The following is an 18,178-nucleotide window of genomic DNA, read 5'->3' as shown; positions in this document are numbered from 1 at the left end:
GATGGTGTTCAAATTACTCATGCATTTGATTAAAGTTGTCAATGTGTGAGTTTCTATAGATATTTATTCAAATTAAATACTGTTTTTAAATGTTGAAATACCCCTTGAAGTTAAGAAAAAGCATGAATTCAATATCTTACGCATAATCAGGCATAAGATGATTATTTCAATTTTATTAATTAATTTATTTTTGACACTTTATTCCTTTTTTTTAAGAAATTACAACATGGTAAAACAAGTGATCGGCCAACTGTGTTATCCTATAAATGTAAATATACCATCAGTTCACACAATGATCGATCAGTTATCATCTCATAAGGTCGGACACAAACAAAAAACTGTTTTACCAGCATTGCAATGATTTGTCAAATCGTAGATCTAGTGAAAAGGTGATTCTCTTCATCTGACAAAATACACATACAGTCAGGGTTTGTTGGAGGTTGTTGATGAAGATTCCCTCTTGGATGAAGAAGTTTGCATGACTAAATAAAGTTGCATAGGATAATCACTGTGGAGGATTTTATTTGGAAAGCCATAAAGGGAAGTGTCCCTTGCATCCTCTTGCTGACTTGATGGGGGCTGATGCTGCTGGTCTCAGACCGGCCAGGAAGGCATCCATCTGGTGTGTGTGTGTGTATGTGTGTGTATGTGTGTGTGTGTGCGTGTGTGTGTGTCGCTCCTTGGGAAGTGCAGTCCACGGGTTGTGTTGCACTCACACAGAAAGTAACGGGGGAGCCGAGTGGAGCAGCAGCATCAGGTTCCATAGAGCAGGTATGTGATGCTCATCTTCATCAGATTCATTCTGCCTGCAAGTGTGTGTGTCTATCTGTGTCTGTGTCTGTTTATCTCTGTGTGTGTGTGTGTGTGTCTGGGCGGAAATCCTCTTCTGCTGGAGACTTTGTTTCCATGCTCCCTCCTCTTCCTCCTCCTCCTCCTCCTCCCCTGGCTGCAGCAGGTCTGGGGTGTCTCCTCGTCTAACCTGCCTCCAGCAGGTGAGAGGCCGATGCACCGGTGATCCAGGCCGGTCACAGTGCACCGGAGGAGGGGCTGAGGTCTGGGAGGAGGAGGAGGAGGCTGCTGGAGCTGTGGTTTCTAGGTCGATGATAATGATGAAGGCTGTGCAGCCGCTCATGCCGGATGGGGACCGGTTTCTTTGTGTCAAGTGTCATCATCTCAACATCACACGTAAATCCCTGTATTCACTCATCCAATCATTCTGAAGTGGAAATAGTTGAGATTGACCAGTGATTTCATGGATTTTTACACACAAATCAGTAAAGAGATGAAAATATTTAGGCAAATGTCAGGGCAGCTCATAGTAAATGTTGTGTCTGCTTCATCTATAATCAATTATTGAATATTTGCTATAATAAAATTGCAGATATTTACCGTGCTGGAGTGTTTAAACAGGCAACACAAGCTCACATATTGATTATTGACTAACTTCCACAGTGGTAACTCTTATTCGAATAATAATGATAACTTTATTATGGCCTGCAGCTGCTTCCATGCTTTATATGATGTCAATATAATGTGTTGCCTTCTAATATTTATCCTATGTGATGTGAGTAAGAGGATATCTGAGACAGTATCAGCCATCAGATCTGCTGGATGTGTGAGGGAGTCCATGCAGTAAAGTTGCCGCACCCTCATTCGTACACACCCTGCACGCACACACACACGCAAGCACGCAGGATGGAGACACACACACACACACACACATTAAGCGAATGCACTCCATCATTAGAGGAGTTGTGTGTAAAGGAAGGTAGAGACTTGTTTCTTTGTTGTTCATGAATAGTTAACCACTGACAGGAACTGTTGAAAACACAGTGTGGTTTTATTTTTGGGATTATTACAAATTTTGCATGTTTTTTTGATGCAATAAGTAGAAAAGAGTAGAGCAACACAAAGTAGTGGTTGTGATCAGGATATTTTACACCAACAAGACTAGAAGGACTCAATGTTTATCTTTGATTTTATATTTCATCATATATACAATTGTGATGACAATTTGATTTAACACATTTAAAAGGTTCCTTCACTGTGAATTTTCCTCTTAAATGTTCTGCTTTCTTGCTTAAAATTTTCAATTTTAAATATATTGGCATCAGTCAATACTATATCCATTCATTTATACGTATAGAATGTTAACTGCTTCAAAATTCACAGTGTCATCAGTCGCCAGTGGCGCAGCAAATCTACTAAACGTTTAAATGCTCTTTAACTACCAGGAAAAGGTTTCTTAATCAATTCATCTGCTTTTAAGGTCTGAATGTCCAGTATAAAAATACTGAGATCACTCGTTAAATATCTAGTATAAATACATTTTCCTTCCTAATTCACTGAGTCATCAGTCAATGCAGAGCTACGAACCTGGTTTTGATATTAGAACCAAGTTGTAGAGAGCAGTTCAGCTGAAACTGTAACTTTATTGTTTCATTAGAATCATTTTATGCCTTTGCACGTAATAATATACCAATATTTGAAAGAAAGACAGGAGAGAGTGGAGATAAGCCCCAAAAAATTAAGCAAGATAAAACTAACATGAATTTTTCTACCCCAGTAATTTCTCTTACTGACCCACTGGAGTAGAGTAGAGCTATTCGGCTTGTATGTTGTGTAAGAGAATCCACCTCAGCTTACTTTATTCTTATTTTTCATCCATTGTGATTCTCTCTCTGCAGCTTCATAGTGAGTGAATTGTAAGTAGCCTAATGCTGCCTCAGTCCTTTCAGAATAATGGCCTTTCAGAGCCGTGTCTCTCAGCTTCTTTCTGTTTACCACCACATCGCGGTCCACTAGGACGCCAGGTCTCAGGCGGTGACTGACACGGCCGTTACTCTTCCAGTCTCGTAGCTGATGTCAGTCACAGGCTGACGGACTGGTCTCAGAGCAGCATCACTGACCCTTCACTCTCTTCCACAGTCTTACTACACTGTCTCAGAATGAGGTACAGTGAAATGTTCATTTTCTGTAAGTTCTTGTGGAAATGCCTCAAGTTCTTTCCAGGACCAAACAGTTTGAAAGGTTAGGATGGTAGTTAGGGGGGGTTAGGGTTGTACTTGTGTAACTTTTCTTGTGTTTTTGTGATGTGGTGGTTTTACACAATCAGATCTCAATCTTAAATCCCTGTTGTGGAATCTGTTTTTTCTCTCCGCCTCACAGAGCGATAGCCATGTCTTCCAGCTCAGCGATGGTGCGGATCCTGATAAAGGGTGGCAAGGTGGTGAACGACGACTGCACCCAGGAGGCCGACGTCTACATCGAGAACGGCATCATCCAGCAGGTGGGGAAGGAGCTGATGATCCCCGGCGGGGCCAAAGTGATAGACGCCTCTGGAAAACTGGTCCTCCCCGGTGGCATCGACACCAGCGTCCACCTGGAGGAGAACTTCATGAATGCCACCACGGCAGACGACTACTACAGCGGCACCAAGGTAAAGTCCTGCTGGAAATGCAAAGACAGAAACATGCCCTAAATGTAGAACAGAGTGAGAGCAGAATAACACTCGTATATTTACAGAGCATCGTTTTCTATCATTTTGACTTTCCTGGATATCCCTTTTATTCTGATACTGCAGAAGATCACAAACAAAAACGTTCCACTGGTGTTAATGCTTCTTGTTTTTTGCTTAAGATGTTTTGGATAACATGGATAACTTAATGTTAACTTAACTTAACGTAATGACACCATTTTCAACAGCCAAAGCATTTTCCTGCATTGTTTGTTCTGTAAAATACAAGTTTTCATAAAGCTGTAAACATAACATATGTCTGTGAAAGGCTCATATAATATATGATTATATTTATATATATATAAATGTTGGTAGTATATGGAGGACATCGCAGCTAAAACAGCAAAGAACCAGCAAGTGAAAACCACTTTGTTATGAGCATCTTTCACAACTTTCTGATATTTAATAGGCAAAGTAATGAATTGAATATTCCAGAAAACAAACACTACGTTCAAAGACTAGAAAGACTCTAACAATGATTAACTGCAGCCAAACTGTTTATTCTCTGAAAGCTTCACATGGTTGAAGAGTCTGTCAACATCCCACAGAGATGATTTGGCATTTTGTTGGTGTAGCGCTCAGCAGTCGAACAGCTGCCAGAACGTCTGGTCATTGTGGCTGCTGATGAGACCGGGAGACCCCACTCTGCTTTCTGAGCACCGTGATGACTCATCACTCTGTAGCACTTGGAGATGATGGGAGCTGAGAGATGACGCGCACTGGAATTCAGATGTTTCTGTGAGCGGACGGAGCGGTGGAGCGTGGTGACAGACACTATTCTCCACTGTTCTCCGTCCGCTCCCCCTCCCTCCCGACCCACTGCCGCGCTCCGGCATGACTCCGTCTGCATCTCCAAATGCAGATGAGAATCTGTTTCCATGGAAACCAGGGAGCTGCTGCAAAGGCTGCCGCAAAAAAGCCTTTTCACTCGCGCCATTGTGCTTGGAGACAATGGTTGTCAGACATGCCCCCCCCCCTTCGTCTTCCCACCCACTACACACTACTCCACTCTCTAGGCTCAGCTGACAGATGCTGCGTGAAGCATGCACTCGTACACAAAACACACTCTCTCTTTACTTGTACTGTAGCTTAAAACTTAAATATATGTTTTTTTAAGGGGATAAAAACACTCATTCATTTATGTGCTGTTACTTCTTTAAATGCCTCTGATTATAAGATAAGATAAGATAATACTTTATCAGTCCCACATTAGGGAAATTTGCAGTTTATACTGTGAGGGGCAGTCAGTCCAGTCTTTCCGTACCTGTGTAAGGATTCATATTCCCTCAACAGTCATCTGCAAATAACCATAAAGATAAAGAACAGAGGCTTTACTTACATGCTTAGTTGATCAGTAGATTATGGTCTCTTCAGTACTTATGAACTTTAAAGATCAATATCTTCTGCTTGAGTGTCACGTAATGCTTCCTTTTATTGTTAATTTAAAGGTCTGCTTCTCATTTAACCTCAGATCATTATAGTGTTACATTACAATGGGTCAAATCATTAGTTATTACATCTATCGGTGAGAAGCAGAAGCAAAACAACTCAATTACCTATGCATATGACATTCTACATGATTGCTATTCAACTGAGTGCTATTCTGTGTTTTTCTTTTCCCAGGCTGCTCTTGCCGGTGGCACGACAATGGTGATTGGTCACGTTCTGCCAGAAAAGAATGAGTCTTTGCTGGAAGCCTACGAGAATTGCCGCAGCTTGGCTGACTCCAAAACCTGCTGTGACTACGCTCTGCACGTGGGAGTCACTTGGTGGGGCCCAAAGGTACAGTGACACTGTGCTTCCCAGCATCCTGCTTGAAAGTGAATGGCTTTTTCCTTTGCCCGTGTCCCTTCCTTCATAAAATTAATTTAGCACTTATGCATAAAGCTGAATGAAAACATGTAACTCCTTTGTGGATGAAACGTCCAGCATGGACACAAACGTGTGGTCATTCATTCTGTACATTCTGTACTGAGATGCTCATTTATCTCCTCCTGCAGGTACAAGCTGAGATGGAGAAGCTGGTGAGAGAGAAAGGGGTGAACTCCTTTCAGATGTTCATGGCCTATAAGGACATGTTCATGCTGAGAGACAGCGAGCTCTTCCAGGCCCTGCAGCACTGCAAGGACATCGGAGCGATCGCCAGAGTCCATGCTGAGAACGGGGAACTGGTGGCAGAGGTGAGGGAGAATCCTTTCAGTGTGTATATATTTACAGATTGATTGATGATAGAATATTGACTTATTATGATATGATATGCTTTTATATGTTATTAATGTGTGGCATTCTCTTTCCTCTTATCAGGGTGCAAAGGAAGCACTGGACCTGGGTATCAGTGGCCCTGAGGGGATTGAAATTAGCAGACCTGAAGAGGTACGATAGTCAGGTTTAATCAGATCTTCCCTCTAATTATTGTCTGTCATTTAAATTACTTTCTTTACAGCCAGACTCTTGTTTTAATAATAATACTGTTTCTGTCTATATCGTTCCACCTCTGGAACACTTAGATGATTCCTCACAGATTTCTGTTTCTCTACAGTTGGAAGCAGAGGCGACCCACAGGGCAATCACCATCGCCAACAGGGTGAGTGAGAGGTCGCTGGTACTCATAAATATAATATATTAAATGAATATAATATATATACCTAATGTAAACATATGGTACTGTATACTGTAGACCCGGTTATGGTATTGTTGTTCCAGACTGAAATAATGTAAGAAATATTAAATGGATTATAATAACTTCTATAAAAAGTCCCCAGAGGATGAATCATACTGACTGTGATGATTCCCCTGAGTCTCTAACACCACCAGCAGGTCAAGGCGTTCATTTACCCTCTGAAATATTACAAAATCTACTGGATCTTCTAAAGCGAACCAGCATAACTACAAGATCAACTAGATTAAATGCCACAGAATTCTTTGAAGACATTCATGGTCCTCAGAGGTTGTCTTCTTCTGACATTGATAATGCCCGACTTTCTCCTTAGCACCACCAAGAGGTTCTTATTTGTGCTTCTGAATCAACCATTTTTCAACAATTGGATGGAAACATGAAATTCGGCTGAGACATTCATGTTCCCCACAGGATAAATTCTTGTAACTTTGCCCTTTTACGTTTAATGTCGCTTGTTTTTGGGTAGAATTTGTCTCATACTTTACTATGACTATTTACTAACATGATACCTGCTAAACATCAGCATGTTAATATTGTGAACATTTTAGCATGTTGACAGAAGCATTTAGCTTAAATCCATTTCATACCTCTTGATTGTGGGTTGTTTTCCGTAGGCCCACTGCCCGATCTACCTTGTGAATGTGTCCAGCATGTCTGCAGGAGATGTGGTTGCCACAGCCAAGATGCAAGGTGAGGCTTAGTTTCTTTTTACATCTGGTGTTACTGTTTTAAAAGATGAGTAAAGTTTATATATATCTACATTCTACTAAATTTAGAAAATCACATTTTAGCATGAAATCTTATTTAATCTTTAACCCATTTTCTCTCTGAGATTTAATCCAGTGTATGTGTATATTGTAGGTAAGGTGGTCCATGGGGAAACAACCACGGCCCACACTGTGCTGAACGGTATGCAGTACTATCATCAGGACTGGGCCCACGCTGCTGCCCATGTTACCGTGCCTCCTCTCCGCCTGGACCCCTGTACCCCCAATTTCCTAATGAGCCTGCTGGGAAAGTAAGTCTATAAAATGTCACATTCCACTTTTCCAACTGCTTTAAAATCTAAGCATGACCTTTCTCTTCTCCTCTGTTCTGCCTGCAGTGACACTCTGAATGTTGTGGGGTCCGATCATCGTCCATTCACCATCAAACAGAGAGCCATGGGTAAGGACGATTTCACAAAGATCCCCCACGGGCTCCCTGGCATACAGGACCGCATGAGCGTCATCTGGGAGAAAGGAGTGGTATGTGTAGCTCTTTTGTTCCCAGAGAACTTCCACGAACAGGACATCTGTTTTGGCTTTGAGGTTATCGATTTGAAAAAAACAAAAAACAAAGACAGAAGAGGCACGAAAGACTCCTGCTTTCAGTGCATCAGTTAGATTTGCAGATTGCAGATTTACGTTTTTGTGTTTGTTGTAATTCATAGATCGGGGGTAAGATGGATGAGAATCGCTTTGTAGCAGTCACAAGCTCAAACGCAGCCAAGATCTACAACCTCTATCCCAGGAAAGGCAGGATCATCCCAGGAGCAGATGCTGATGTGGTGGTCTGGGACCCCGAGGGATCAAAGTATGAAACCGGATCCATCCATTCATCGACCAGTCTGTCTCACTCCAGCTCTCATCTCATGTCTCACAGGCTGGTTAGCTTTTTGTCGAGCTAAACTGGGTCACGTCTCTCTATCTTTGCCTGCAGGACCATTTCTGTGGACAACCAGGTCCAGGGAGGAGATATGAACCTGTATGAGGGCCTCCGTTGTCACGGTGTTCCCCTGGTTACCATCAGCCGTGGGCGACTGGTCTATGAAAATGGCATGTTCACATGTGCTGAAGGCTCTGGAAAGTTTTGCCCCCTGAGAACCTTCCCGGATTATCTTTACAAGAAGATGGTTCAGAGGGAAAAGGTATCGGACAGAATTTGTTAAAACCACAGTGTGCAATGTTACGACACAATCAGGAATTAAAGCACCAAACATGTCATTGAAACATCATTTCGATTTCACAGGGAAGCTTTTGTACCACAGAGAAGACAGTCACCACTTCTTTACTGCTTATTAGTGATATTTACTCGTGCACATTTGTAGTTTGAACGTGTTCGCTATCCTCTTCCTTCATGTGTGTCTGTGTATGTGTGATGTCACCCACCAGTGCCAGGCGGTGAAAGCTGTGGAGCGGGAGCCGTACACAGGGGACGTTGTTGCGGTGGCCAACTCAGGAAAGAGGGACTTTGGGGCATCAGATGTGGACACTCCGACGCGCCCCTGCACCAGGCACGGGGGCTTGAGGGACCTCCACGAGTCCAGCTTCAGCCTGTCTGGTGAGGACCAACACAAGGCGTGTCGTACATACGGATCAGATATGTCAGATATATGAGGGAAAGTACTTTTTCAGACTGGTGCCCATTTATAAAAAGTATGAAAACAATAGTGGGGCAACCTGGTTTGCTGCTGCTGTTCTGGCCTTCACAAAATCTGAGGACTGGCCTGATGAGGGAGCTATAGTTAAAGTAACCTGGACAGTTACAGTGCATCTTGTTGGTCTGAGGGACTCAAATGAATTACACATCTGTCATAATAAAAGATATTATAGATTGAGTTGCCAAGGTATAAAAAGTTTACACGCTTCTCTTTTCCATTATTTTACATAGATAAATAGAGTATAAGAGATCCATAGTTGATGCCTTAAAGCCTAGAAGCACCACGTCACACTCCCCAGTATACCTTTAGATCAATGAGGAACAGATGCAGAGTTTTTTTTGACACCAAGTTTACTTCATCCTGGTTCCTGGGGATTCAACTTGCCTAAAAAGATAACATAGATTTCTCTGTTCAAGAAAAAGCATCATTCAGACACTGGTTTGTCAGATTTTATGCCAATGGAAATCGTACATTTACATTATAAATGTTACGAGCAGCGTTCTAAATGGAATGAAAGGAATTGTTTTGATCTGTTGAAGTATGTTGCAATCCTTCAATCTGACTAGAACTGCTTTGGACTGATTATAAGCCGTCTGGAGAAGCCTGTACAACACCACAAGAAAATATGATTGAGCTGCTCTTAAGTACTACTTTGAAAAAACTATAGTTCCTTGTGTTTCACTGCTAAACCCAAGTGACCCCCCCCCCTTATGTTTCAGGTGCCCAGGTCGATGACAACATTCCAAAGAGGTCCTCGGCCAGGATCCTCGCTCCCCCTGGAGGCAGGTCCAGCGGGATCTGGTGAGTAATCAGGAGGACGTCACATGAAGCGGAAGAACGATACCTGAGGGAAACATTTGGCCAAGCAAGACGACTTTGTTTTTCTTTCTGGAAGCTTAGTGTATTTGTGGGGTAATGGAGTCATGTTTTCATGAGTTATTTAGGACTGTAAAACATTAAACTGTATACATTGCCGTAACAATAATGGAACATGGAGTCAACCAAGGAAAACCTTTGTTAAGCGATTACAGCTACCAAATTTCAGTCAAATGTTTCCCAAAAAATAAGCAGAAAATAAAAAAGAACATGCCAATGAATTAATGTGGCTGTTAGATGTGGTTAGAGGGGGAATACTGTAACTAACTCATAGTTTTAGGAAGGTGAGTCATGATTTTTACGATGCGACTGTGTTACCTCACTGTAAAATACGATTTTGCACTTGTATCATGTACTATTTAGATGCCTTTTTACATGATTTAATGTCACAAATGTCACAAATGTCTTTTTAACTGCGCGTCATGGTGAATGAAATGTGAAGGATTATTAAAAGGGTGTCGGCATGACATTAATATGTCAGCACATAAAAAATAAAACAATGCAATTGACCGAATAATGAAAAACAACGTAATGCAAGTTAACCTTTTACATGTGTTTGTTAATTTATTTTTTATACTGTATCATTTGAGCTTTCTCCGTTTGATGCTACTGTGTTGAATTATTTAAAAAAACACTTAGGTTCAGTAATTTATCGTCTTCAGATTAGCATTTCAGCTCATGTTTACAGACTTCTGTTCCACCCCCTACTGAATGTGAATGAACCTACGCTGTGTGCACTGTGCATGGTAGCATAGCTTGAGCTAATGTCACAGAATCCTCTTGTGGTCAAATTCATTTTCCACAGCGAGCAAAGAGTCTCACCCAAACTGCCTTTTTCTCACCTGAGAACACTGACACCCTCAAACACACCTCTGCAACCTGCCGCTACAGGTCGTGACCTCTGACATGTTGACTGCTGTCATTTGTGTTTCTTTTCTTTTTTTGATTCGTTCTGAAACTGCGGCGTTTAAAACATTCCCTCACTGACACCTCAGATGTAATGTACCACTGTGAAGCACAGAGAAGGTGAAGGGATCCTCTTTAGGATTCACGTAGAGATGTTTGTCGATGGATGCTGTTTTTTTCAGGATCGTAACTTGTTCTCAACCTCTTTGTTTTCATTGTTTGTGCTTAGTTACAGATCTTTTTTTGTGAATATTTGTCTTAGTCTCTGATTTTGTTGTTATTTTTGTCACAACTCCACAGTTAGCAGGGTTGCACACGAGATTTAGCTCAATGTTTAGACCCAGTTATGTTCCGAAGATGCGTGATACAGTAAAAGTCCCACAACGCTTTTTTATTTCACTTTTTTATTTTTAGAAGCTCCAGCAAATGTTGTGTTGTTTCCTCCTCCCTCCCAAATCTACACCGGTGCTGAACAATGTGTTGTCACATTGAATTCTGTTTATCTCTCTAGTTTTTCTTGCAGCTCTTTATCACATGATTTGAGTGCAAATAAACCACAAGGAAATCCTCAGCTGAGTGCTGTATCTGATTTCAAATTTTGCTTTTTTTATTTTGTTCTTTGCAACAAGAAAATGCTACTAATGCATCAACATATAGGAAATTAACATCTATGAATGTAAAATATATTAATATATATATATATATCTATATATCACTCACATGGGACAGAAAACTGCAGAACAAGTGAATATACTTTTGATACTTATGGTGGTATAAAATATGTTATTTATTTTGTGTTTTCATGAATGTTTTCCTTATGCACCAAGCGGAGTGGTACTATACATACTGTTGTATCATAATACAATGACAAACAGCTTTTGTTGCCCTCGCTCCTATAACTATAATGTCTATTTATGTGTAAGTCTAGTACCTATGTGTATTTGTCCAGTAGAGCTGGAGAAGAAGAACTTCTATCTAACAACTAAATCCACACCCAAAGAGAAAGCTGCCTGCTCCACCTCTTATCTTAACCACTATTGTAAATGGTGCATTAACCTCTGTGGACTGTGGAATAATCATTTGCTATCTCTGCAAGATCGTGTTGCTCGTGCACCAAGTGGAGTGGCACTATGACACACTGACAATTAAGGCCTTTTTTTTATTTTTATTTCTATATTACAAATTAAACTCTTGGTTTGTACGTGACGCCTGAGCCTGAACCCTCTAAAAGCCCTTCGTCGGTGGCGGGGCCTTAAACCCCACAGACACACACATCATGTGTCTCTGAGCTGGAACAGGCCGAAGTCCTATTTATAATGAACCTTTAGCAGCATGGAGTCGGGCGCATGCGCGGTGCGCGGCCGGATCGTTGCAGACAGGGGCGGCCCGTTACCAGGCGAGCACCGCAGCGCAGGGTCCGACACCGACGACGGCAGCGGGCACTGACAGAAGGAAACCTGCCAGCGTGATAACAACACCCGTGAAACGCAGTGAGTATGGAGGCATGAGCGCGGGGAGGTGGAGGGTGGACTCATCCCGAGCCGCGTCCTGCTGCTCCTCTTTGTTTGGTGGAGGGATGCGTGTTTGATTCCCAGGCGCTGAGCAGATCTGCCCAGAGCCGACACTCCGGAGGTGTATCCGGGGAGGCCCGCAGAGGGGGCCGCTGCAAGACCAGCGTTGCGGCTTTTCGAAACGGGCTCATTTATTGTTCTCAGCTCAGGCTTGAAATGTCAGACCCCCGCCCATTCGTCCCAGACTTTTTTTTTTTGTGCTGCAGTCATTATCGGAGCAAAGGCCCAGTGGATTTTTTTTTATATCCATTGGAGAATAGATTGACTTCCCTTTCCCCCTCCGCCGCCCTCGATGCTATATTAATAATAAGAAGAAGAATAATCTTTATTTAGAGGGATCGCACGCTTCTGCTAATGTGGCGGAACCTGCGTGCTCTGTATTGTCGCTGCCATGGTTGCAGGCTGCAGCCCCGTGGGGGAATGTGCATGGTGGAACGTCGTGCGTTCACTCAGTGTTTTCACCAGGAATCGTGCAAATCGCAGGTGAGGTGCAGCCGGTGTCATCCCTCTGAGCTGCAGACACATGGCGCTGGTGTGACCTCAAAGACGATTTAAAGTCCCCCATCTTCTTCACTGCAGGGACCTTCGAGGTGTCACAGTCCAAATGTTGTTGGACACCAGAGGAAAATCGAAGTGAGGCTTGCCTGGAGCTGTCAGATGTCTAAAGCTGCTCAGGGTTTTTCTGTTTAATCTGGGGGGTGGGGTGTGTGTGTGCTCACAACACATCTGTAGATTAAAACTAAAACCACACTGTTTACAGCCAGAAATCCAAGTGACACACAGGCCGATATTGCTCGGGTCTCTTTTACAGGCCCCTCAGCTGCGGTGGTTTCAGAGCCAGTCCTGGATATTTAATCTGCCTCCGCCTCCCCTCTAAATGTCAACTTCAACATATACACAGATCATAAAGATCATAAGGTTTGATGCTAATGTTATAGATTGCAAATTAGAAATCCAGGATATGGCCTAATTGAAATTAGTCAGAGAAGAGAAGGTCCACAAGTGAATGAATTCTACAGCTGAAACAATGATAGTAACTATTCGGAAAGTTACTTCATTTACAAGCAGACGCCAATTATGTCAAAGTTCAAGCTTCTCAAATGTGACGATTTCCTGTTTATAATTTTCTTTATGTGACACCAACTAACTTTTGGCTTTTGAATGTCGGATCACAAGTTGGTTGAAGACGTCAACTTAAATTGTAACAAGGCTTTTTCACAATTCTTTGCCAAACAAGGATTGGTTGGGGTAACCATCATTAGTTTAAGCCCTAAATAAGTCAAGTGCAAAGTCAAAGACGTCTGATACGATGGGTAAAGGTTATGTGAAAGAATCGGTGAATGTCACTCTGCAGCTCAGAAAGATGGAGGAAACCAAGTCTTCAAACAGCCCAACTTGATCATATGAAAACATCAGTTTGTTTACTTCCATTATTGGGTAATAACTGACATTATGAAGTTGTTATGATTTTGTAGGGGAATGTATTTCTCTGGATCTAAAGTTCCACCTAATTCCACTGAAACCTTAATTTTTTACATCCTGCAAACTGACAAACTTTATTTCTCTCTTTGCTGTTTTGTCTCAGGTAGGGGATGGCAGTGAATGTGTACGCCACATCTGTGTCCATTGACAACCTCAGCCGACATGACATGCTGGCATGGGTCAACGACTCTTTGCATCTCACCTACACCAAGATCGAACAGCTCTGTTCAGGTAAAGCTGAGAGTCGGTTGTCCCTGACGTTTGTCCACAACAGGACAATGAGGCTAATTACCTCGTCTTTGTGTTTTCCAGGAGCAGCATATTGCCAGTTCATGGACATGTTGTTTCCAGGTTGCATCCTGCTGAAGAAGGTCAAATTTCAAGCCAAGCTGGAGCATGAATTTATACACAACTTCAAAGTTCTTCAGGCAGCTTTTAAACGGATGAGTGTCGACAAAGTCAGAATCCTCTCATTACCATATTATTATGTGTTTGACTCAATACTTATGATTGTATCATCTCTTACTCAAGATGCTTACGTTGCATGTTGTATCACACAGACCTATTCAAGCATTTCCCATTTCCACTCTGCAGATAATTCCCGTGGAAAAGCTTGTAAAAGGGAAGTTCCAGGACAACTTTGAATTTGTGCAATGGTTCAAGAAGTTCTTCGATGCCAACTACGACGGGAAGGAGTACGACCCTTTACTAGCCAGACAGGGTCAGGACGTGGCCCCTTCCCCCAACCCAGGTGATCACTTTATCCACAAACCAAAGAGAAACCCAGGTAAACCCGACAGTTTTGCCGTTGCTGCACGGTCTTGCTGAGCTTTGGATGGCCCGAAGGCGCTCCCTGTCCTCTTTAGGTCCATCTCACTGCCCAGCATTCACAAGCAACATGACACTGCGTAGGTATGAGCGAGTCTCTGCTGGGATGGTGGTGAATCACCTCATTGCGCAGCGGGAGGCAGCATTGGTGGGGTAGCAAAACTCACATCATGCAACTTCAGTTTGAACTTGCTCTCCTAGTTCAAATTCATAATGTACGGAAATATCAAATGCAGCAGTGTTTTCCTGTGTATCGCATTACACAGCTGCAGCTTCATCTGCCTGAAAGCTAGACTGATAAAAAACTAAGTGTGTGTCATTTTACTAACAACAACAACGTCAGCTTGAACAGCCTTGCTCTGGCTCCATGAAAGCTTTTTGCTTGGTAAAGATGGCAAAAAAACCTAATTTTATTTGTAGTGTCTCATACGCCTGCCGAGTGACTTTGCCACTGGCAAGCTGTGTGGTTGTAAATGGGCATTTATGAGAAAACTGTAGTCTTGCAAGATGGCATGTTTTGTCTTTGATTTGAGACTCCTCTGCTGAAGCACTTATAGAGGTTTGGCAGTTTTTATTTAAGACTTTAACTCCAAGAAACTGGATTTTCAACGGTTTCTTAAATTTTTTAATTGGCTTCTTGGAAATCTGGCAATATCAATATGTGTCTTTTATATTATTCACAAAAACAACCTATCAAAGGCACAACTTTATGCTACAAGCTGATAACATCAGCTCTCTATAATGTGCTACATCCATCGCTACAGTTGCTACGAAGCCAAAAACAATTAATGCAGCGACTCTGTTTTCATTCAAATGACGTCTATCACCATCTCTGACCAAATCCAGGACCACAGAGGACATCTCCAACAGTTCCCAAAAACATGCCAACACCACAGCGGGTCCAACACAACACTCCAGCCCTGCGGAAGAACCCGTCTTTGTCTAGAAATGGAGGCAGTGATGCGGAGATCATGGAGCTAAATCAACAGGTAGAGTTGAATGGAGGAGCTACAGTCTAAATCCTCATTTAATCACAGTAGTTTCAGGGTTCTGGTGTTTTGTACTCTGGCTCACTGTCATGTCTCACGTCTGAAAATTACTGACAACTGTCAATGAAAAGAAAAATATTGTTATCCAGTTGTTTTCGGTCTTATTTTCATTGTTATACATAACATATAAATCTATTCTGAATCTTTCCAAAGCAAAGGTTATTTTACATTCAAACCACAAATTTAGTTAAGATTAAAAGAAAATATTGAGAAACCCCCCCCCCCCCCCCCCCCACTATAACCCCCACTCTTTATTTAACATTTGCATGGTTTGCATGTTTCAGAACTGTTGATAAGATGAAAACACTGATGTCTGTGGCTGTGTTATCACTTTTTCTTTGGAAACTCCCACTGAAACACATTTTTCGGTTTCTTCCCTCAGTTGATGGAGATGAAGTTGACTGTAGACGGACTAGAGAAGGAGAGAGACTTCTACTTCAGCAAACTACGGGACATCGAGCTGATCTGCCAGGAGCACGAGAGCGAAAACAACCCCGTCCTCAGCAGGATAATAAACATTCTCTACGCAACAGAGGCATGTATTAACAACCAACAACAACTCTATAGACTGCAGTGCACCACTGAGGACTGTTTTATTCTCAGAATGAATTACTACAGAGAGGCTTAAGTGAAACTGCAACTTTGAATATCATCAGTGGTCAGGAAATATATAATATATAACGCTCAGAATCTTTCAATATTAAAGTGAAAAACAAAACCCCAAATTTAATGGGTTCTTTCTCAGCCCATGTTCCATCCTTCCACCAATTATTGTTCTGTAGTTTTTGCAAATGAAAAAACAACCCAACTAACAAACAAACAAACCGATCTTTTCTCTCAGGAAGGCTTTGCGCCTCCAGAAGACGAAGACCTCGAAGAACAAGCTCACCTGGACCAGGATGAATACTGAACCCTTCATCTCCCTCCCCTCGGACATCTCCGTTCTCCCTTTTCTTTTGTGCCCTCATTTGTTTTCTACTCTCTCTCTCTCTCTGCACGCTCTCTATAAATACCCCCCATCATCCCCGCTCTCCATTTTTTCTTTTCTTTCTCATCAGTCGGTTACCTCCCCCCATCTACCCTCTGGCCATCGACATACTTTGCATCATCAGTTGCTGCTCACCCCTGCATCCACTTACACAGTAACAATAACAGTAATGTATGACATATCCCAGTTATTTCAGCATGAGTAACGCAGAAAATCAAGTTGACGCTGGCATGGAGGTTTCTTGGGCAAACAGTAGATTTAAGTCTGTAAATATGACTGAAAGTTTGATTTCTGAGAACAGAACAATGTCTTTGCTCATTATGGAGTTATTAGTCTTAATGCTACTACTAGAGCACTTAACAACACTGCTCCAACGTGCCATCAGGACACTCCCAGAGCTACTAAAACTGACTTTTTATTAACAATTTCTTATTTATTTAACTTATATTTCCTTACGATTAACTTTCTGTAGCAGAATCGGTGCAAAACCTACTGTATGTGAGCTGAAAGCTGAGGGCCCTGTATGTGATTTGAGTTAAGGTGTGTGTTTGAGGCTGCATCGAGCTTTTTATTTTGTTTTATGGAAGGATCATGGCATGTGGATACACTGGAGGAAATACTTTGGTGTAATGGACTCAAGGCGTATAATGATTAGTGCTCTGCAATTATTCATTTTTGATCCGCAACATATCTGAGCATGAGAATGTTAGACATTGACTGTGAATGAGTGATATTTTGTAAATGTACTTTGTGATCGATCCTGGTTAGTTGCCATTGCATCTTTCAGGCGGAGGTGGAGAGCTGCCCGCAGAACGACCACGTGGTTCTAGATCGTAGCAGAGCTGACGTTTGATTCTCGGCAGCCTGACGAAGAATTGATACAGACAGATTTTTTAACATGAAAGCTTTTATCATGTCTTTTTTTCCCGCTGATCATTTTGTGTTTCTACTTTTGATTTGCTGGTAGCCCAGGACGTATGAGAAACTCAGTATTAAGAGATCTGTTTAACCAAGGAAGTCTCCCTGTCCTTCCCAAGCTCTTTTTACTTTGCACACTGGCTGTCGTCTGCTCTGGAAATCCCATTCTTGGACCATGTAAACATCCACAGAACACTCATCTTTTGACTTTTGACTAAATAAAGCGGTTGTGAAATAAATGGCTTTGTGTGATGATTGATTTCTAGTGCAATGTAAAGTCTACAATAGCTTTCAAAGTTTCACTGAACGAATGCAACAAACTATACAATTAGATAAACTTTTATTGATATAATTATACATTATACAAATTTTAAGCTTGGTAATACGAATAAATATAAACATCTAGACACAATTTAAAAATAATGAAACATGATGTGACAAGAACTCTGAACGCTCACAGTAACGGAACCAGCCGGGGGATTAGCTCAGATGGTAGAGCGCTCGCTCATGCGAGGAAAGAGTCTGATCTTCTCGCTCTCGCGCACAAGCGGAAAACACAGGGAAACATAGAATAAAGAAGCAACGGTGACATTTTTCCCTACAACTATATTCAGGCGACAATCCTGGGCTTTGTGGAAGATTTTGAGTTGTATGTTAATCGAGTCACCCGCCGTGAGCTGGAGTCGAACATCGGACCTGCCGGACGGACCTGAAGGAAGTTACAGAGTGCAGTTTCTGACTAGTGACTAGTAATGTTTATCTCTATGGTTATAAATATCATAATAATAAAGTGTGCCCTCAAATACTGATGCCTTTGCAAAGTTTGTTTGTTTGTTTGTTTGTTTCAGTTAATATAATGATAATAACAATAAAATGTGCCTTCAAAGACTATGGGACAATATGGACCTTTTTTGATGATGCACACACTGAGTCTTGGCTATGCA

At 42.0% G+C, this 18,178-nt stretch overlaps 2 protein-coding genes across 8 annotated transcripts; both read left to right on the top strand.

Annotated features, from left to right (window-relative positions):
• The first annotated feature begins 583 nt into the window (after positions 1 to 583).
• On the top strand, positions 584 to 10,969 carry dpysl5a (dihydropyrimidinase like 5a). 4 transcript variants are annotated; one of them, XM_020098113.2, is made up of 14 exons: positions 610 to 771; positions 953 to 1,185; positions 3,169 to 3,439; positions 5,141 to 5,299; positions 5,518 to 5,697; positions 5,822 to 5,890; positions 6,057 to 6,101; positions 6,809 to 6,884; positions 7,056 to 7,212; positions 7,300 to 7,441; positions 7,627 to 7,769; positions 7,896 to 8,103; positions 8,348 to 8,516; positions 9,336 to 10,969. In XM_020098113.2, exons 3-14 carry the CDS (start codon positions 3,179 to 3,181, stop codon positions 9,419 to 9,421), a joined length of 1,695 nt encoding a protein of 564 aa, XP_019953672.1. In that variant the 5' UTR covers positions 610 to 771; positions 953 to 1,185; positions 3,169 to 3,178; the 3' UTR covers positions 9,422 to 10,969. The 4 variants fall into 4 exon arrangements, with proteins under 4 accessions (XP_019953671.1, XP_019953672.1, XP_019953670.1 ...); XM_020098112.2 differs by lacking the exon at positions 953 to 1,185 and having other exon boundaries at positions 584 to 771; XM_020098111.2 differs by lacking the exons at positions 610 to 771; positions 953 to 1,185 and adding an exon at positions 2,793 to 2,953.
• Positions 10,970 to 11,730: 761 nt separating this feature from the next.
• On the top strand, positions 11,731 to 17,473 carry LOC109636422 (microtubule-associated protein RP/EB family member 3-like). 4 transcript variants are annotated; one of them, XM_020098116.2, is made up of 7 exons: positions 11,731 to 11,888; positions 13,555 to 13,682; positions 13,764 to 13,909; positions 14,046 to 14,202; positions 15,126 to 15,268; positions 15,711 to 15,863; positions 16,170 to 17,473. In XM_020098116.2, the coding sequence occupies exons 2-7, from the start codon at positions 13,562 to 13,564 to the stop codon at positions 16,236 to 16,238; spliced, it is 789 nt and encodes a 262-aa protein (XP_019953675.1). In that variant the 5' UTR covers positions 11,731 to 11,888; positions 13,555 to 13,561; the 3' UTR covers positions 16,239 to 17,473. The 4 variants fall into 4 exon arrangements, with proteins under 4 accessions (XP_019953675.1, XP_069392016.1, XP_019953673.1 ...); XM_069535915.1 differs by having other exon boundaries at positions 15,711 to 15,867; positions 16,174 to 17,473; XM_020098114.2 differs by having other exon boundaries at positions 14,046 to 14,238.
• The last annotated feature ends 705 nt before the right edge of the window (positions 17,474 to 18,178 follow it).

Source organism: Paralichthys olivaceus, chromosome 12 (genome assembly GCF_024713975.1).
Source record: "Paralichthys olivaceus isolate ysfri-2021 chromosome 12, ASM2471397v2, whole genome shotgun sequence".
Taxonomy (NCBI): domain Eukaryota; kingdom Metazoa; phylum Chordata; class Actinopteri; order Pleuronectiformes; family Paralichthyidae; genus Paralichthys; species Paralichthys olivaceus.
This window is presented reverse-complemented; position numbering and strand designations above follow the sequence as displayed.

Coding starts and splice junctions, on each gene's coding strand:
- LOC109636422 (XM_020098114.2), top strand. CDS start 13,562: ATGGCAGTGAATGTGTACGCCACATCTGTGTCCATTGACAACCTCAGC. Junction 15,269..15,710: donor TCATGGAGCTAAATCAACAG/GTAGAGTTGAAT, acceptor TTCTTCCCTCAG/TTGATGGAGATGAAGTTGAC. Junction 15,864..16,169: donor ACATTCTCTACGCAACAGAG/GCATGTATTAAC, acceptor CTTTTCTCTCAG/GAAGGCTTTGCGCCTCCAGA.
- dpysl5a (XM_069535913.1), top strand. CDS start 2,993: ATGCCTCAAGTTCTTTCCAGGACCAAACAGTTTGAAAG. Junction 3,031..3,168: donor AGGACCAAACAGTTTGAAAG/GTTAGGATGGTA, acceptor TCCGCCTCACAG/AGCGATAGCCATGTCTTCCA. Junction 3,440..5,140: donor ACTACTACAGCGGCACCAAG/GTAAAGTCCTGC, acceptor TTCTTTTCCCAG/GCTGCTCTTGCCGGTGGCAC.